The sequence below is a fragment of the Chrysemys picta genome, chromosome 4 (assembly GCF_011386835.1).
Source record: "Chrysemys picta bellii isolate R12L10 chromosome 4, ASM1138683v2, whole genome shotgun sequence".
NCBI classification, from domain to species: Eukaryota; Metazoa; Chordata; order Testudines; family Emydidae; genus Chrysemys; species Chrysemys picta.
In genome coordinates, this window is record NC_088794.1 from 112,333,059 (window position 1) to 112,353,347 (window position 20,289).

The window sequence follows — 20,289 nt, forward strand, 5'->3', positions numbered from 1 at the left end:
TTTTGTCACTTCCGTTTTGGGCGGGTTGTTATGGTGCTGGGTCCGTCACTTCCGCAGTGATGGCGGTGTGGGTGTCCGCGGGTGGTTGTGGTCTCTTGTCGCCAATTAGGGGACGGCTCCGGGCCGGGCGGGCCGCGGTCCTGGCGTGGAGGGTCCCGTTGCGGGCCGCAGGCACCGGGCCGGTGTATGATGTGGTGGTGTCGGGCGGGGGGATGGTCGGGAGCGCTATGGCCGCGGCGCTGGGTAAGGCCTTGTCGCGCTCACCTGGGCTGGGGGTGGGTCGGTCCATCCTCTTTGCTGCGGGCTTAGAACGTGTCCCGAGGAGTGGCCCTGCCGGGCCCCGTTCTGACTGGCCGTGAATGTGACCAGAGAAGCCTCACAGCCCGGCGGTGGTGGGTGGGCGGAGGAAGGACAGGCTCAGTGGTTTGAGCATTGGCCTGCTAAACCCAGGATTGTGAGTTCAGTCCTTGAGGCGGACACTTAGGGATCTGGGGCAAAAATCAGTACTTGGTCCTGCTAGTGAAGGCAGGGGGCTGGACTCGATGACCTTTCAAGGTCCCTTCCAGTTCTAGGAGATAGGATAGGACAGTGGCCTAGACTCCATCAAGCCCTAGGGCTCGATGGTGGATTGTGGTACCCGGGTTGAAACTCGTCCACACTCTGCTGGTAGCGTTGAAACGGTACAACGCTCCCCTCCACCTCTCAAAATGGGCATACGGCTATCCTTGGATAAAGATGCTTGTAGGGGTGTAACTTGTGTAAAGGGAGAAGGGAATTAACCTAGATGGGGACTATAAGTGTATCCACCATAAGGGTTGTGCTGATCTACTGATTGGGGGGGGGGGGGGAATCACACCCACAACTCTATACTGTGTGTAGACCAGGCCTAAAATGGAGTTGTCCCTAATTTAGTTAGGGCAGCCATTACACTTCCTATGGAAAAAGCTTTCATTGAGAAGTGGCAGTTTATTGTGGGTAAGGAAAGGAGAATCTCTGTTTTAAACTATACAGCAGTAGTCTACACATCTGCACTTAGTTCTTTTTCATTCATTTAAAAAAAAGTCCAATATTTTAAGCCAATTAATTTCCTTAATTTTTGCTCTTAAATAAGTGACTACATTCCAGCTGGTAGCTGACTGTTTTCACTGGTCCTGTTTCTCTTCCTTTTTGTGTGTGGCGAGATAATTGTGCTAGTTTTAATATCTGGAAGTAGGGCAAGTTGGGGTTCTGATTTGTACAATCTGATTTGTGAATCATCTCACCTACCTGCTGCTAAAATGTCTTTTATTTAAAAATAAATAAATCCTTAACGTGTAGGTAAGATTGTAGGTGCTCAATGGTGTCATGTTCTCCCTCTGTCCTTCCAGAATATGAAAGTGTAACTTCCAAAACTCAAATGTCAGAAAATGTAGAGTCAAGCTTCCTTTTATCCCCATATCCCCTGCAAGAATACTAAAGATATAGTAAGAAACAAAACACATAGTTTAGAAAATGCAGAGTTGGGGTAGCACTTCCTGATCAAACTCAGCTTCCATAAGGATGCCTAGAGGAGTTCAGAATATCAGTACTTTACCCGTTCCTAAGCCTTTTTGTCTTGTGTCTTCTCAACCAAACAACAGACATGACTTCCTGAAACAGAGGTGCTACACAGGTTAATTGGGGTATATAAATAAGAGTCAATCAGAAATTAAGTATGCACACAGTGGAAATGTCAGTTCTTATTAATGGATCACCTGTGCTACATAATTTCCAAACCAAGATCTAATAATTTCAAATCTTAAGTTTTTAGACCTCTTCGGTACCATACACATGATCGCATCAAGGGAGATCAGTAGTATATTTCATGTGTTGTACTGCCATTTGTTTTTTCCCTATTGTAATGCTTTCAAGCACAGCTAATTCCTCAGCATTGAAAATCCTCATTTTTAGGGTGCTGTGTCTTGGGATCCCTTGATTAATTGATCATATATTTTCCCCACAAACTGCCCAGGCCCCTTGCCCATCGTACCAATTTACAAGCTAATCTGTCTTCCCTGTAGTGATGTCATGCAATAGCTATATGATTAAGAGTTTTTAGTGTTTGTGGTCCCACATTAAATCAATTTTTAAAGATGCATTAGAATATTTTCATTTTTTTTCTCCTTGCAACATCACAACAGGGTAACAGGGCAGAGTTAAAGTTGTTTGGATGCCTTAACTATCATATTTTACCATAACAGATGGATGTCTTCTAAATACAATTGTAACTTTGAATTTCCTGGGTTTATAATGCTTATTTGGAGCTAATTGCAGCACCTCTCTTGCAATCTTAACTTCATTTTAATATTGTGGGGTTGTTGTTGTTTTTGGGTGTGGGGGAAATTTACTTAACTTTGTAAAAAAAAAAATTATTAAAACATCATAAAGATCAAACAAGAAACCTAAAGAGAATCTTGCCTGTTATATTTCTAATGATTTTTATGATGCATATAAACCATTTTTAAAAAAAACTTTTAAGGACAGATCCACTGGTACACCAAAGCCGGAGCAATGCAAAGCTTAATTTGAAATTTACTTATAGGTTCAAAGGGCTGGGTGAGACCAACCCTATCTGAAGGGAGAGCCTAGGCCCCATGTCCAAATATCTCTGTGCCTTAAAGGCTCCCTTTACATCCCTGCCTCTTCCAAGAGGTAATTCAGTGTGCAGTGGAGCTGAGGCAGCAGTGCTGCAGGGAGCCTTTCAAGCACTGATCCCCCAAAGCTAATATGCAGCCATGGAACTTTTAAAAAGCAGTAACAGTTGGGCAAAGTAACCTACCAATGAAAACTATTCTTGATAAGTGTCCACTCTCCTTCATCCTACTGAGTCATTACAGCCGCTAGAACTGTTGCATGCAAATTAGCTGCAGAGGAAGAGTAGTTATTGGGTGAGTTATTTTTAATGTCAGAGTGACCCCATTTATGGATTTAATGAGCCTAATTGTAGCCTATATAACCATAACAATTATATACAGTAATAATTAATATCTTAGCTTAATTGCCACCTTATTTTTTCAAGTATAGCCTGTGCAAAAGGTTTCAAATAATTTTAACTGTGAATAGTTTGAAGTGTCTGGGTTATTCCATCGTGAAGATCATTTGGGACAAAGAAAAGACTTTCACAGATGCTAAATTTCTTAAAGAATTTGGTTCTTAATTAATTTTAAATCAGAAATTACCAGATTTACTTGTAAACTTTCAGAAAATGTGATCTGTACTCAAAAAACTAAGTGCTGCAAGTCTGGGGAGGATACGCTGTAGTTTTTCATACAAAACAGGCTGAATCCTTGCTTTAATTGCAAAATGGCTCTTAAACCTTAACTATGGAGTTGTGAACAGTGCCTCCATAGTATTAAATCTATTTACCTAGTTAGAAATCTGCGTTATATATGCTTTTCCCTGTAGGGAATTTTATTTAAGTGTCTCATTGCAAGGTGCATGGGAGTTCTTGATTATATAAATAAATAAATAAACACATGATTTTTTTATTAAAAGTATCTTAATAAATGTTTGCCTGTTTCAGGACACGATGTCCACTTCCATGAGAAGAAAATCCTGTTACTGGAAGCTGGCCCTAGGAAAGTGTCTGGCCGTTTGCCTGAGAATTACAGTAACAGGGTCAGTTCCATCTCCCCTGGTTCAGCCACCCTTCTGAGCAGTGAGTACAGCTCTTCTTGTTCTTTCTGTATAACACTTTAATCTGAAACTAGAACTGGTTTTATTTTTGTGGGGCCCTTGAGAATTCTTCAGATTGGGACTGTTGTTCTTAAACTGACTTGGCTGATTCCTACTCTTCATTTCTTATGCCAAGCATTCTGAATTGAGGTGTCTAAATCAGGCTTTTCTAGGTTAGGGGCATGACTTCTTGTTCTGTTATCCTTGTTCATTTTGTATAGATCTTTGTGTGATTTCAGTGCTAGTGAAAGGGCTTCAAGTGACAGCCCTAGAGTATTCTTTTCACAGAACAGATACAGCCTGGGTTGTGTGAAGGAATCTTCTTACACTGTTCCCTAGTCTATGTATCGCACCCCTGCCATGGAGGAATTGGTTCTGCGGCATAATTCAGTCTCCTGGGCCCATTCAGTCTTTGATTTCTCTGCTGAGAAGCCAGCAAGATGGACAATTGGTGGTGGTGGTGGATTTTGAGATGTGAAGGCTTCTCCCCTCCTCGGGTAACCGGACTGAGGTTTGCAGCCACAAAAAACTAATTTCACAGCCTGGTTCTGAAATAGTCTTGTATCTGCTTTCTGATACACAGCACGGAGTTGGTTCCTCCAAACCTTTTATTCCCTTTCTTCTTGCTTTTCACAGCATGAATATTTAGGTAGGTGGGAAGATTTTGAGCTGGTTCATGCTCCCTAACCCTGCTAGCTTGAAGCCATACTACTTATTTGTAAACTAAGGGTATGTCTACACTGGAAACTTCAAGCGCTGCCGTGGGAATGCTCCTGCAGCAGCGCTTTGAAGTGCGAGTGTGGTCGGGCGCGAGTGCTGAGAGAGAGCTCTCCCAGCGTTCCTGGTAATCCGCCTCCATGAGGGGATTAGCTCCGAGTGCTGGGAGCGCGGCTCCCAGTGCTCAGAGCTTGTCTACACTAGCGCTTTAAAGCACTCAGACTTGTTGTGCTCAGGGGGGTGATTTTTCACCCCCCTGAGCCAGCAAGTTAGAACACTATAAAATGTAAGTGTAGACTAGGGTTACCATCCGTCCGTATTTCTCCGGACATGTCTGGCTTTTGCGTCTCTAAATAGCCATCTGGGAGGAATTGGTAACAAGGTTAAAATGTCCGGGGGGGTTTTCTCCCTCGCCTCCCTCCCTCCCTTCCATGCAGAGTGCGGCTGCTGATTGGGTGGCTTGGCCAATTGAGCTGCTCCCATTGGCCTCCAGCAGCCAGAGCCCTCCCCTGCTCCCCCCTCCCTCTGTCTGCAGCCCTGTGTAACACACAAACCGACCCACTGGGCAGCGTGTTTTACAAACACGTGGAGCCAGAATGGTAAGGGGAGTCCGGGGGGGGCAGTCAAGGAGCGGGGGAGTGTTGGATGGGTCCCCAGCCTCCACCTGCCGCCACCCCCCCCTCCGCGCGTGTTTTCCCCCCCCCCCTGTGGATCCCCCCCCCAGGGCCGGCTCTAGGCACCAGCAAAGCAAGCAGGTGCTTGGGGCGGCAAATTTGCAGGGGCACAAGAATCCAGCATGGGAGCTGAGAACCAACAGGGAGCCTTGGGAGCTGTAGTTCCTTGGTTAGCTCCCTGCCTATAGAGCCAGCCCTGGAGCAGGGAAAGAACTACATTTCCCAGCATTCCCTCGGCCGCAATTACCAGGAAAGGGAAGGAGTGTGGAACTGAAACCTCATGCTGCAGCTTGCTGTAAATGGTAGGGACAGAGCCAGCTCTAGGTTTTTTGCCGCCCCCCACCCCAGCCCTGGACTCTTCCCCGCCCACATCCCCTGCTGCCCCAGCTCTGGCCCCCACCTGGACCCCCCTGCTGCCCCAGCCCTGGGCTCTTCCCCCACCCGCATCTCCTGCCACCCCAGCCCTGGGCTCTTCTCCCCCCCCTGCACCCGCACTCCCTGCCGCCCCAGCTCTGGCCCCCACCTGCACCTCCTGCCACCCCAGCCCTGGGCTCTCCCCCAAAGAAAGAATTGGGTGGACTAAATGGACATTGCACCTCTCTATCTGAAGCCTAGCAAGGCAGGTACGTGGATCCCACTAGAATTTAAAATGAAAAGTAAGAGAGGGGAGGCTCTACTAGACTGGGCAGCTTTAGATAGAGTACCAGGCACGTAGGAGGATTTACACTTCTGAGCCATTTCCAAAAGTAGAAATTGACTTTTCTTTTCCAGATTTACCTAATATTCAGAAAGGGAATCCAGCACCTATCTTCCAGATTTGAACACCCTCAAAATTCAGGAGTGCTCAAGCTCAATTTGGGCAGCTGTTACTTCATTTCTCCCAAATCAAATATACTGATCCACTGTAACTTGCTGTAGAAAAAGTAGAATAAATTGAGCAAGAAATGCTTCCCAGTTATTAGGACTGGAATTGCTATTTTCAACAGCCATTGCTTTTTTTATTATTAGTTTTATTTGTTTAAAAGGAAGACAGTGATATTGCATTGGCAAATTCCCCATAGAAACAAAGAATGGAACAAAAGAATAATAAAGGCACCTCAACTTTTCCTCATTTATGTAGGACAGTCTTATAATATGCATCCAGATAGCCTTCCATCACACAAGCTGAAAATTGTTCCACTTTACTGCAGTTCTGTAACCATATGGGAACCAATCCTGTCTGTGTTCTGTGCACATCCAAAATTCCTGCTGAATGACCCGCCCTGGGAGTGAGTTACCAGTGACCCAGGGCTGGGGCGGCAGGAGGATGCAATGGGGGCAGGGGGGAGGGCAGCCAACATTTTTTTTGCTTGGGGCAGCAAAAAACCTAGAGCTGGCCCTGGCCCCCCCGCCTCTCTCTTGCCTGCTTGTACTGCCAGAGCCAGAGGCATCTGCTGTCTGCTGCCCCCGGGTCCTAGCGTCCCCCATCCACAACTCCCTCCCAAACCCCTTCCCACACACACCTTCCTGCCCTCAAATTCCCTCCCAAAGCCTGCACCCCCTCCCTTTGCACCACCTCCCACCCCCAAACTCCATCCCAGAGCCTGCACCCCTCACTCCCTCCTGCACACCTGCCCCAGCCCGGAGCCTGCACCCAGCACCCCTCCTGCACCCTAATCCCCAGCCCAGGACCTGCACCCCAGACCTCCTCCCCCCACCCAACCCCTCTCCCAGAGCCTTAGGCAGGAGGGGGGAGGTTCTGGGCACCACCAAAATTTCTACAACCCTGCCACCCATGCGAGTGCATAAGGGTCGGGGCAGTCAGGGGACAAGAAGCAGGGGGGGTTGGGGTTCTGAGGGGGGCAGTCAGGGGCTGGGGAGTGGATGGGGGCGAGGCAGGGGCGGGGCTCCCCCCAGTGTCCTGTTTTTTGATTGTGGAAATATGGTAACCCTAGTGTAGACAAGCCCTAAGTAGGGTTAGATCTGGTTGTTAGGACTTGGATGTGTGAACAACCCAGGTGCTCCAAAAAGTGGTGTTGGTAATTTTATCTGAGTTGTTGCTGAACTAATGCCCCAGCCTGGAGCAGGGGCTCAGTGCTGCTGGAGTTACCATTATGAGACACAAAACTGAGATTCTGACCATTTATCCTATGGCACCCAGGCTAAGAGCAGGGATATCTCTGGGTCCTGTCCAAATTCCATCTCCGGTAATTCTGCTCTCTCTCTCTTGCCCTCTTTTCTACCACCTCTGACAATTTCATGGTGCCTTTCATCGCAAAGGATCCCAAATAAGTCTGGTCAAAAAATTGTAAGTATTTTCCATAAACATTTTTGAATGAAACAAACTTTTTTGCAATTTTTTATGGAAATTTTTCCACCCAATTAAAATAAAACCAACCAAACAAAAAACTTTGACGGTTCCTCTCTTTCATCCACTAGGAAAGGGAGGGACTAAAAATAACAAAAACCAAAAAGTATTGTATTAAAATGAAGCAATGTTTTTCAGTTTGTTTTGATCAGAAATTTTGAACTGTTGGACAATTTTCCAGAAGCCATTTTTTCTTAAAACACACACACACAAACCCCCCCCCCCCATACTGACAAAAAAAAATTCAACTAGCTCTAATCCCAAAACATTTAACAAACAGAAATGTCTTCACCCATCCCTGAAATAGCCATGTTTGAAATAGAAGGATGGACCTATTTAGCATTTGCAGAGCAACAGGATTGGGCCAAAAGAAATCTGATGAGGTTCAACAAGGACAAGTGTAGAGTCCTGCACTTAGGATGGAAGAATCCCATTCATTGTTACAGACTAGGGACCGAATGGCTAGGCAGTAGTTCTGCAGAAAAGGACCTAGGGGTTACAGTGGATGAGAAGCTGGATATGAGTCAACACTGTGCCCTTGTTGCCAAGAAGGCTAACAGCATTTTGGGCTGTATAAGTATGGGCATTGCTACTAGATTGAGGGACATGATCATTTTCCTCTATTCGGCATTGGTGAGGCCTCATCTGGAGTACTGTGTCCAGTTTTGGGGCCCCACACTACAAGAAGGATGTGGAAAAATTGGAGAGAGTCCAGCGAAGGGCAACAAAAATGATTAGGGGGCTGGAGCACATGACTTATGAGGAGAGGCTGAGGGAACTGGGATTATTTAGTCTGCAGAAGAGAAGAGTGAGGGGGGATTTGATAGCTGCTTTCAACTACCTGAAAGGGGGTTCCAAAGAGGATGGATCTAGACTGTTCTCAGTGGTACCAGATGACAGAACAAGGAGTAATGGTCTTAAGTTGCAGTGGGGGAGTTTTAGGTTGGATATTAGGAAAAACTTTTTCACTAGGGGCAGGCTTTGGAGCTGTGCAAAATCCTGCAGCTCCACTGCTCAGCGCTCCAGCTCTGGGCTCTGCTCCAAAGCCCTGACTAGGAGGGTGGTGAAGCACTGGAATGGGTTACCTAGGGAGGTGGTGGAATCTCCTTCCTTAGAGGTTTTTAAGGTCAGGCTTGACAAAGTCCTGGCTGGGATGATTTAGTTGGGGATTGGTCCTGCTTTGAGCAGGGGGTTGGACTAGGTGACGACCTGAGGTCCCTTCCAACCTGATACTCTATGATTCTATGAACTGTACACAATTGTTTAGGTTTAGAACTAAGAGAAGAATATGGTATGCAATTGAAACAAAAATCCCTTCTTCTGAGTACAGCACTGTTCACTTTTTGACTTCACACTAGTTGGTTGAAGAATTTCTGACTCTTGCTGTCCTTCAGTTCTGGGGTCTGTAGCAGATAATCTCGGCAATGCTTCCGTTATTTGTCATTTCTCATATCTAGGCTTGGGAAGCTGGTCAGTTGACCGGTTAAATAATGTATGTTGACCTCCTATTTTTTGACCAGGGTCAAATATTCCAGCAAGAATGCCCTGATGAAGGTGGTGGCCTACCTTCTTGATTGCATCATGGTCCCAGTCTTTCATTTTTTAGAACTTAGTTTGGTTATGTTTCACATTTTTCTGAGTTAAAATAACTAAGTTAAGTAACTTGATTGTTGTAATTAGGTATAAGCTATCTAAGGCTAAGCCTATTGGAAATTCTTTTTGTTATTGTTCTAATAAATTAGTGTTTTAAAATATTTGACCATTTTTGACATCAATTGACCAGTCAAATATTGTCAATTATTTTTGGACTGGTCAAGTGCCCAGTCCATCTCCTATCTTTACCCAAAGGATTTCACCATTGTTTCCTTAGTTATCAGATTGCATATTACAACTTTGGGAACATGTGAGATGCAGTGGTATCCCTACCATTGATCTTCCTCCAATCTCTGATTTAGAGAATCATCCCAACAGCTTGTAATCATTTAATTTCTAGTTCACTCTTTGTTTTTTTTATAGAGACAGTTAAGGTGTTAATGCTCCTGTGCTTAATTTCATAGTATCTGTAATTTCACTTTCTGTAACAGAACCTTCTGTCATGTCCTATTTGAACAGGGAATTTTTGAATGAAGTGAAAATTCTCTTCCCCACCCACTCCTGAATCTTTACCCTGAATGGTTTGTGTCCACTCTCACTTGGGGGATTCTCCTTGATGTTTTTCACTGGCCATGTTACTTCATCATTCTCTGCACTGAATGTTGAACTTCTCAGCCCTCTGCTTCTATTCTCTAGAATGACTTCTGAATTTTATTTCTCCTTTCTATAGATGAACTATCCCCTTTCCTCTCTAGATCATTTATACATTAAACACAAGTCATGCATTGAAACTAGTTAGGTTCAACATACAGGCTGATGAAGGTGGGATAACTCAAAGTTTGGGCTGGTGTGAAGTGGCCCCTAGAGTATGGACAAAATGACCTTGTCCATCTCTCATGTAATGCTTATATGATCAATCATTTGCTGAACAATGTTAATATGCTCAGCGCTATGACATAAAAAGGGTGACTGCACCAGGAGCTTATGATTCTAAGTACAATGTGCAGATGAGCACTACCCTAGACGACCAGAGTTTGGGAAATCCAGTTTGAGTGGTGTGAAAGATTATTTTTTTTCTGCTTCCTTTTGTTGATGGCCATTTCACAGAATCACCATGTTCTGTGGAAGTATTTGGCTGAAGGGAGGCTGGCTGATGCTTGGGGGTGGGGAGGGAAGCATGGAGGAAGGGGCAGAAAGGAGAGTTTGAAAACGGTACAGAGGGATAGATTAGGAGAGAGGCTTTGGAGAAGCACAGGCAACCAGAGGAAATGGGGGCTGAGATATAAACCATGGGAGAGTCATGCAGAGTTTTGAAACAATATGTGGAAGGCAAGAGAAAAGCAAGCAGGTGTTCATATGATCAGGGTTGGGTGAGAAAGCTAGATTACATACAGGAGTTGCAGATACTGAAGTGAGAGACGATCAAGGCCTGGACAAGGATTTTAGGGAAAGAAAACAACATTTTATAGTAGTTGTGAAGGAAAAACTGACAGGACTTGATGCTGGCTTGGGTGGGTGGCAGGAGAAAGAGTCTAATGCAGGGGTGGGCAAACTTTGTGGCCGAGGGCCACATCTGGGAATAGAAATTGTATGACAGGCCATGAATGTTCACAAAATTGGGGTTGGGGTGCTGGCTCTGTTTGGGCATGTGGACTCTGGGGTGGGGCCAGAAATGAGTTCAGGGTGCAGGAGGGGGCTCCGGGCTGGGATTGAGGGGTTTAGAGTGTGGGAGGGGGATCAGGGCTGGAGCAGAGGGTTGGGGCGTGGGGGGAGGCTCAGGGGTACTGGCTTTGGGCGGCGTTTACCTCAAGCAGCTCCTGGAAGCAGCAGCATTTATCTTCTCCAGCTCCTCACAGAGGCGCTGCCAGGTGGCTCTGTGTGCTGCCCTGTCTGCAGGCACCGCCCCTGCAGCTCCCATTAGCTGCGGTTCCCAGTCAATGGGAGCTGCAGAGGTGGCGCTTGGGGTGGAGGCAGCTTGCAGAATGGAGCCCCCTCACTGCCCGTACGTGTAGGAGCTGGAGGGGGGCCATGCTGCTGCTTCCAGGAGCCACGTGGAGCAGCCCCCAACCCTGCGCCACGGCTGGAGTGCTGGAGCGGGGCAAGCCCCAGACCCCGCTCCCCAGTGGAGCTCGAGGGCCGGTTTAAAATAGCTGGCAGGCCAGATCCAGCCCGCGGGCTGTAATTTGCCCACCCCTTGTCTACTGTGACACTGAAGTTGTCTTCAGGGATAGAGGAGGAGAAGGGGAACTTATGGGCTGCTGAGAGAATCTGATGTGTGGCTATAGGCAGAGCTGAACCCTGCATCCTAATGATGAAAAAAGTGTTTAATCAGCTGTGTCCTTGAGCCTTTCCCTCCCTCCTGTGCCCCCAACTCAGAGCCTAAGTATATGTAGTGAGAGTTGACTGTATGCTACACTGAATTCCTGAAGTCAGGCCTTCACTGACCCCAGGCAGGTGGATCTTTCCTCCTGTCTTGCATCAGTATCAAGAGTGGTGTGAGAGCCTTATAAGAACCTAGACAGACCCAGCTCTGTATGCGGGTGGAGAAAGCAGTCTATGGCTAGGCTGGAAGAGTGTTATTCATTAGGGGATCGAGGGGAGAAAGAGAGGATTGTGAATCTGAGTCTCATTTTGGTCTCACTGTGACTGGTTTCTCTTCATGTTGTGGGTCCTTCTCTCTCCTTTAGGTTTTGGTGCCTGGGATCATGTCTGCAGCCTGCGATTCAAACCCTTCCGGCGGATGCAGGTGCCTGACTCACTGCCATGAATGCAGTCTGTCTGTTTCTGCTAATGTAACTAGAATTCTCAGAAATATTTACCCCTAATGGCCCAAGATTTGTTTCCTCCCTGGAGAGGAACAGGGCACACTGACTAAGCCTGTTGTATTCTTGGTGTGTCAGTCTTCCTAGGATCAGAGGGGTAGCCGTGTTCGTCTGTATCCACAAAAACAACGAGCAGTCTGGTGGCACCTTAAAGACTAACAGATTTATTTGGGCATAAGCTTTCTTATGTAAAAACCCCATTTCTTCAGATGCATGGAGTGAAAATTAGAGATACAGGCATAAATATACTGGCACATGAAGAGAAGGGAGTTACCTTACAGGTGGAGAACAAGTGTTGACAAGGCCAATTCAGTCAGGGTGGATTTGGTCCACTCCAATAATTGATGAGGAGGTGTCAATACCAAGAGACGGAAAATTGCTTTTGAAGTGAGCCAGTCACTCCCAGTCCCTAATCAAGCTCAAATTAATGTCTGATACCAGACATCAGGAATGGTAACATACAAAAGCCAGTAGGAGAACACTTCAATCTCCCTGGACATTCAATAACAGATTTAAAAGTAGTCATCCTTCAACAAAAACTTCAAAAACAGACTTCAAAGAGAAACTGCAAAGCTACAATTCATTTGCAAACTTCATACCATTAATTTGGGCTTGAATCAGGACTGGGAGTGGGAGTCTTCCTAGGAGACTTTCTCACCTTTCTTCGTCCTCCCTCAATCTCCTGAAATTAGCGGCTGGAGGGATGATTCCTGATGGAAGTTCTAGAGATTGCCCATCACCTTTCCCTGTTAAGGGAGAGTTGTGAGCAGGTCCTGATGGAGCTGCACAATTCATGCTGAGTCTATGCAGTGTGATAATATTTTCTCTCTCTCTTCCCCCTAATAGGTATGGGATGCTTGTTCAGAAGCCATGATAATCTTTGATAAAAACAACTTAGAAGACATGGGTTATGTAGTGGAGAACGATGTCATTATGTCTGCTCTAACCAAACAGTTAGATGCAGTGTCAGGTAGGCAATGATTGCTTTCATTTTTTATTCACAGTGTGGGAGCTATCAGTGAGTTGCATTCAGCAGGGAGCTCTGGAACAGGGGAAGAGAGAGGGAGGAAATGCATTCAGCAGATAACTCGGAGGTTTATGGAGAAGAGTCAGTCCCTCTGGGTTAGGGTGGAACTTGTTCTCGGTGGAACTGTATCTAAGCCTTCTATCCTAAGTCCTTTTCTAGACTTCACACATGCACTCACTGTGGTATCTTATGTTTTGTTGTGAAATGGCTTTAACTCCCCCCCCCCAGCTCAGATATTTGAGAGGTGATCAGCCTCTGCAGTGATGGGGGCAATACAAGTGCCTTCATAGATTGCTTCCTTGTGCCCTAAGGGTGGGTGTCAATGGGGTCAGCTCCGAGAGTCATTGTGTTGCCTAGCTGTGCCTTGCCTTTTGCTCTCTTTGTAACTTTCCTTCTCTCATGTCTGTATCATGCTGTGACCCTGCTATGTTGTGTTCTATCAGATCGGGTGGAGGTTCTCTACAGGAGCAGAGCAGTGGGGTATACCTGGCCCCTTACCTGTCATCTCTCTGACACAAGCCCTTGGGTCAAAATTGACTTAGCTGATGGACGCAGACTGGAGACCAAACTGCTGGTATCTAAACTTCCATTTTGTGTTGATCAGGCACCATCTCTTGCCAAGTTCTTTCCAATGGATTTAGTTCTGATTTCATGTGTGGTGCTGCTCCATTAGTGGGGAGGGTTTGAGTGAGGTGAGCTGCTGACTGTGTCAGAGATACTAAGGGGTAACGTCGGTAGCCTTCTTTTGTGGCTAGCCGAAGAGGACTCTGCTGAATTAGAGTAGGGCTGAAGAGGCTGCCTCTTGTTGCAGTATTCTCATTTATTTAAAAGAAACCACATATCCAAGGGCAATGGGGAGGCCTTTGCTACTTTGTTGAGTTAGCTACTCACTGCAGATAACAAGGGCTGGAATACAGATTTTTTTTCTAAAGCCATTGAGGAGGTTTCCTTGTATCTCATCCCCTTGCAGATTGGTGCAGATGGTCAGAACTCCATGGTCCGGAAAGCAGCTGGAATTCAGAACATCCACTATCCATATGATCAGTCAGCTGTGGTTGCTACTCTGCACTTGTCTGAGGTGAGATCCTGCAAGTTCCTGAGCTGCAGTGTCTGCGCAGGTTAAATAGGTGATGCATCAGTCCTCATGTTTCTTCATGTTATAGGCCACAGACAACAATGTAGCATGGCAGAGATTCCTCCCTTCAGGGCCAATTGCTCTTCTCCCGGTAAGACAGTGACTTTTGACTCACCCATCTTTAACTCTTTGGTCTGTTTATTTCTAATCACCTTTCTTCTACCTTTCAGTGCCTAGTTACATTGCCTCTATCTTGCCTCAAGACTTTTCCTTCTTTCTATAACTCTTGACCTATCACTGTTGTCTGTAGTTGTTTTTCCCCCTCTAATTCTTATTATTTTTCCTATTTCCCGCCTGTTGGCTTTTTTGGGTCTGGAGCCCCTTGCACATATTGGTTCTGGGATGGGTGGAATGAAGACCTTGGTCCGAATTAGCGTGTGGGTAGGGCCTGGGCCCTTTCCTGGATTGGCATGCGGGGGAGCCTTGCACAGATTATTTTTCTGTCTCTTGATACTGACTCTTATGGTTCTCTTGGGTCAGCTCTCTGACACTGCCAGCTCTTTGGTTTGGTCCACATCTCATGAACATGCATCACAGCTTCTTAGTATGGATGAGGAAAGCTTTGTGGACACCATCAACACTGCCTTTGTGAGTATCATCATTTCATGAGGATGCAGAGCTGACTTTGTTGCTGAGATAAGATAGACTTCTGTAAATTAAAGAATGGTGGCCATTTTGGCCCCTGTTTACTCCATCCTATTATACAAAAAGTACTCAGTGAAATTAAGATGGCAACTTTAAAATGAGTAAAGGGTAATATTTATTAATGGAACATATAACTAACCTGTGAAACTTGCTGCTGCAGGATACTATTGAAGCGAACCTTTTAATAAGGTTCAAAAAACATCAGATGCCTGTCTAAATAAGAATAGCTTCTTCAGTGACACTAGCTAGAGTAAAATAAGGAATGTCTATCCTCCTCCTTCGTTGTAATTACCAGGATTTCAGGGTGGGAAGAAATGTCCCTCTCATGGGATACCACTACAGGGAAGTGCATTATGGAAGACTTTCATCTTCCTGTGATGAATCTGGAATTGACCGCTGTTGTTCTGACATGTATGGACCTAACATAATTAATGTATTATGGAAGTTGCAGTAAGTTGACTTGGAAGAAAAGTATGCTAGTGTGTGCTGAAAAACATCACATGGGTAGGTCTGATCTGGTCCTCATTTTAAAAGCTGAACAGGTTGAGTCTGGTTAGTTCCTGAATTGGAGGCCTCTAAAGAGAAAGGTATATATGTTCCTTGCATCGTGGACAGCAGCTCCTCTTCAGTCTCCTACAGAATCTCACCCTGTAATTCTAGACACACTTCCTTCCCTACCATTTTTTCTGCATATATTTATATAAAAATAAGCCAAACAAAATTTGTATGCAAAACCTGTGAGTGCATTTTTAAGTGCAGTTGTGCTTTGAGATGGCACTTCCTTTGACTATCCTAACTCATTCACTTCCAAGGCTCCAACAACTCTTAGTCAATGCAGGAATTCCTCGGAGGCCCAGCAAGCCTACTACTTTTCACTTCCAGTTTATTTTCCACAAAGTCTAACTTGCCCTTTAATAAAGAATTCTTCATTTTAGTCTTGTGTTCATTCACCGTATGCTCTGACTTGTGACTCTTCCGTCATTCAGATCTGGTTAATTTGCATTAAGGTAGCTTTTGGCTTTGAATCTCTTTATTTGTTGATTATTAGTACATATCTTATCTTGCTCAAATAGAATGGTATAGGCTCTCTCTTCTGCCTGCTATAATCAGTACTTGTGAACTTGCATGGATACTCACCAGGCTGTATAATTAGTAGATAAAGTGCCTGATTTAAATGCACGAGCAGTAACTTGAAAGCCTATTACGATTTTACTTTTACTAGATTTCTATTCGCTTTTCCATTAGTGCAGTTACAAGCTGACATTCTTAACACTTTAAGTCAATCAAAAAAGTCTCACTAAAACATTAAAAAAAAAAACCCTGAAATGGGATATCTTCACATGGGAGCTTTATTAAAACACCTCTCAGAGAGCGGGTCACCCTTTGTGACTGAAGTTAGATCATCACTGGAGATAGTGATGGAGAGTGAATTACTTTTCAAAACGATAGGAGGGGCAGACTCTCCTCGTCTAAGATGGTCTCCTCCTAGGCCTTAACGAGGATGGTTTTGTTTGCTGAGTGGTTAGAATTGTGTATTTGGGGATTTTTGTTCATTTATGCATCAGTCTGGTATTTATTAGGCCATGTTGCTTTTGGGTGTTAGTAAAGGCAGAATGTGCTCTTTGGGGCAGGGAATCACGTCATCCCTTCTGCTTGTTCAGTGCCTAGTACGTTGTGGGCACTACACAAAACACAGTGTTTGTAATTTTGTTGGGACATCCAGAAGCCTTGGGGTTTGGGGTACCATATAAATCAGTCTTTATTGTTATTCAGTGGAGCAACCTACACCACTCGGACTTTATTGATACTGCTGGATCCGTGTTCCGATCTGCTATTTCTCTCCTGATGCCATCAGGCACTGCAGCCCGCCAGCTGCCCCCAAGCATCGCCAGAGTGGAGCCAAAGAGCCGAGCTGTGTTTCCTCTTGGAATGGGCCATGCCACAGAATATGTCCGGCACCGGATGGCGCTTATTGGGTAAATTGCTTATTGAGGGCTGCAGGTGCCATGGTTGTTTTTATGGGAAAACAGGCCATTTCTGGTTCCATAAAGTGTATATTGTTTGGGGAATGAAGTGAAGCGCACCTGGCACAGCAGGAGTGTGGATTATTCAGGGAGGGTGATAGTTGTGGTGCCAGACATGTTCCTGTCCCCAGTTAACAGGTGGAGCAAGTGGATTACATCTGAAGCCATGGAGTGGAGAGGTTCTTCAAGGAAAAAGGCAGGCAGAGTATGTGTAGCACAGTGTGGGGAGGTATTGGAGGTCAGATACTTGTTAAATAAGGTGTGTGTGTGTAGATATAGTGGACATGGAGTGCTATAAGGAGGGGCTTATTAGAGAGAGGAACTGAAGTGTGTGCTACACCAGCAGTTCTCAACCAGAGGTCCCGGGTCCCCTGGGAAGCCACGAGCAGGTTTCAGGGGGTCCACCAAAATAAACCAGAGAGCAGGGCCAGCATTAGACTCACTGGGACCCAGGGCAGAAAGCTGAATCCCGGGCCCCACTGCCTGGGGCTGAAGCAGAAGCCTGAGCAACTTAGCTTCGCAGGGCCCCCTGTGGTGTGGGGCCCTGGGCAATTGCTCTGCTTGCTACACCATGATGCCAGCCCAGGCTTTTAATCTACTGAAAAACAGTTGTTGTGGCACAGGTGGGCCATGGAATTTTTATAGCATGTTGACGGGGGCCTCAGAAAAAGATTGAGAATCTCTGTGCTACACTCGGGGCAGGGACTTAGTGGGTAAGGAAAACATGGACTGTCTCTGCTCTCCTCTGGTTAGGATATGAGATGCTCTCTGCTCTGCCCTTAGGGATGCAGCACACAGAGTCCATCCACTAGCAGGACAAGGTGTAAATATGGGCTTTGGAGATATTGCATGCTTGGCACATCACCTCAGCACAGCGGCCTTCAATGGGAAGGATCTGGGTAAGGATACATAATCGTAAGGAATAATCTATGGTAATAATTTGAATATCCCCTTCTCCAAGTCTCCCAGTATATCTGAACTTCTTTCTTTTACATAGTGAGCTCTTCAGGGCAAGGATTGACTCAGTTTGTTTCCTGTACACCTCTGGGCACATTGGTGTCTCATAAAATGAATAATGTACCAGCATATTTATAAACTGGGATGAGCTGGAGTGTCCAAACTTCATCTGTGGACCAGTCAGAGAGTGATGCTTCTGGATGCATTTCCCTTCCCAAAACCCATGTTGTGTTGCCTAGTTGACAGAATGTTCCATTCTGCTGGCCCCTGGTATAAGGAAATGTGGGAATAAGAGCTGCTGAAGGGAACAAGGAACTCTTGGATCTTGCTACTTGCTGAATAGCACCTTTTTAAGATGAATCTAGAGCAGGGGAGGGCAAATTACGGGCCACGGGCTGGATCCGGCCCATCCGGGCTTTCAATCCGACCTGTGGGATTGCCAGCCCCATGGTGAAGCAGGGCTAAGGCAGGCTCCCAGCCTGCCCTGGCCCCGCGCTACTCCCAGAAGTGTTTGGCACCACATCCCTGCAGCCCCTGGGGGATGGTTGGGGCAGAGGGCTCTGTGTGCTGCCCTTGCATGCAGGCACTGCCCCCCACAGCTCCTATTGGCCGGGAATGGGGAACTGCGGCCAATGGGAGCTTCGGGGGTGGTACCCGCGGGCAAGGGCAGCGCGTGGCAGGGCCGCCTGCCCCACCCCACCCCCAGGAGCCACTGCTGGAAATACTGGCCACTTTTAGGAGCGGTGCGGAGCCAGGGCAGGCAGGGATCCTGCCTTAGCCCCGCTGTGCACTGCTGCCACCCCAGAGCTGCTCGACGTAAGCGACGCTGAGCCGCACCCCGAATCCCTCCTGCACTCCAACCCCTTGCCCTGAGCCCCCTGCCGCACCCTACCCCCATACCCTGAGGCCCCTCCCGCACTCTGCACCCCAACCCCTTGCCCTAAGCCCTTTCTTGCACACTGCACCCTCTCTCACGCTCCCTCCCGCACCCCAACCTCCTGCCCCAGCCCTACATTCATGGCCCTGCATGCAATTGCCCCACGCAGATGTAGCCCTCGTGCCAAAAATTTTGCCCATCCCTGATCTAGAGAGTGCAAAGATCGTTGGGGTGTGTGTGTGTTTTGGGTGCCTGTGGAGCTCATTATGTCAGTGGCATGAGCAGTTGGGACTGCAATTTAATTCTCACCTCTTTTCCAGGCTCCTTAAAGCACCTCTTACAGTTTGAGACAGAACGTCAGAGGCATAACCTCTCTTTAATGGCTGCCATCGACTTGTTAAAGAGACTCTACTCCACAAATGTCGCTCCCTTTGTGCTGTTGAGGACATGGGGATTACAAACAACAAATGCCTTGTCTCCAGTCAAAGTAAGAGGCACCGTTAGGACACTTCTAACTAACTTGTGATGATACAGTGGGCTGAGTCGCTAGCAGATTCAGGAGGAATGACACGCTGTGTTCAAATGGCATGTGAATGAGGCACTCCAAAGATGGCTTGAGTGGTCTTCACTTCTGTGCCATTTGTTAATGATTCTACCTTGGCTACAGTGTGGGTCTCTTCCTATAGCCCAGAGAGGGCTACCTGAAGAGAAGTGGCAGTAACAGTGTTATCCCTAAAAATTCATTATTATTATTTTTTTTTTCCCTGAGGCCCAGATGCCCGTGTGACCCACTTCCACATAGCCAGATGACTTGACCTAGTTGCAGTGCTTTTATGGTGAGCCATCTCTTAGGCAAACCACCTATTATCAGCACAGTTCCCTCTAATCCAGCAACCTGCACTTTGAGTTTCTCAGTTTTTGATTTGTTTGACCCTGACTGTATGTAACTCCTTGAGATATGTTGCAGATGGTCAGAAGCCGACTATTCTGAACAGCACTCACTTAGGAATGAGCAGTCTCCCAAGGCTCAGTGGCTGCCAGTGGAGAGTAATGTGCACTGTTCTGCACGAATGCTTTGACTACCTTGAAAATGTTTTTATCTGACCAGAAAGGAGACAGGGGCTTTTCATTTGTTTTTTCTCTTTCTAGCAATAAGTGGAGTGGGTCAGCCCTCGGTGCTGGGCTGCTCAGGAAGGACAGTAAAGTGCTCCACTTGTCTTCCCTGTGTCTGCTGGAAAATTAGGCCATGTTGAATCCCTCTGCCTTCCTTTCCTTAGACAGGAAGAGAGATGGTATCCACTGGGGTAGAGGGAAGGAGGATGCAGCAGCTTTCTCTGCTTTGTTTCTAAATATTTGTCTCTCACTGGTTCACAAGTGACTCTTTTTTTCCCCTTTCCCTCTCTAGGAGCAGATTATGTCCTTTGCCAGTAAGTAAGTTCTCCATGTGTCTAGAGCTGCAGTTCACCAGTCACTGCTGGGAACCTGAGATCTTTAATCCTGTGAGGACTATATCATGTATGGTTTGGAAACATATATTTAAATAGTGTCTTTGAAGAACAACAATAAAAACAGGAATGAATTTTTTTTTTCAACATATACTCAACTTTGCTCTGCCTGCCTTTGAGGACCAACTCCTGGCCTGTGGAACCAGTAGTTTCAGCTACTGAAGCATCTTTGCTATGTGCTTTCATATAGAAGTAGTCCTTTTAGCCTAAGGTTGAAGAGGCAGTAAATGTACTGTTTTCCCTACACCTTACTGCACTGTGGTGCTCTCCCTC

The 20,289-nt window shown here is 46.3% G+C and overlaps 1 protein-coding gene across 14 annotated transcripts; it reads left to right on the forward strand.

Moving 5' to 3' along the window:
• The first annotated feature begins 17 nt into the window (after positions 1 to 17).
• On the forward strand, positions 18 to 20,103 carry COQ6 (coenzyme Q6, monooxygenase). Of its 14 annotated transcripts, none has more exons than XM_065595516.1 (13): positions 56 to 975; positions 3,542 to 3,676; positions 7,344 to 7,371; positions 11,712 to 11,816; positions 12,693 to 12,816; positions 13,317 to 13,447; positions 13,844 to 13,951; positions 14,037 to 14,099; positions 14,489 to 14,596; positions 16,427 to 16,629; positions 17,461 to 17,576; positions 18,832 to 18,998; positions 19,917 to 20,103. In XM_065595516.1, exons 4-13 carry the CDS (start codon positions 11,730 to 11,732, stop codon positions 19,944 to 19,946), a joined length of 1,137 nt encoding a protein of 378 aa, XP_065451588.1. In that variant the 5' UTR covers positions 56 to 975; positions 3,542 to 3,676; positions 7,344 to 7,371; positions 11,712 to 11,729; the 3' UTR covers positions 19,947 to 20,103. The 14 variants fall into 14 exon arrangements, 13 of the variants coding, with proteins under 13 accessions (XP_042714446.2, XP_042714447.2, XP_065451584.1 ...); XM_065595520.1 differs by having other exon boundaries at positions 11,712 to 11,770; XM_065595519.1 differs by having other exon boundaries at positions 56 to 243; positions 11,712 to 11,770.
• The last annotated feature ends 186 nt before the right edge of the window (positions 20,104 to 20,289 follow it).

Bases quoted from the DNA above. Each gene is read 5' to 3' on its own strand.
- COQ6 (XM_065595512.1), top strand. From the start codon at position 60: ATGGCGGTGTGGGTGTCCGCGGGTGGTTGTGGTCTCTTGTCGCCAATT. The intron at 244-3,541 runs GTAAGGCCTTGT...TGCCTGTTTCAG, and splicing joins CGCTATGGCCGCGGCGCTGG to GACACGATGTCCACTTCCAT. The intron at 3,677-11,711 runs GTGAGTACAGCT...TCTCTCCTTTAG, and splicing joins TTCAGCCACCCTTCTGAGCA to GTTTTGGTGCCTGGGATCAT.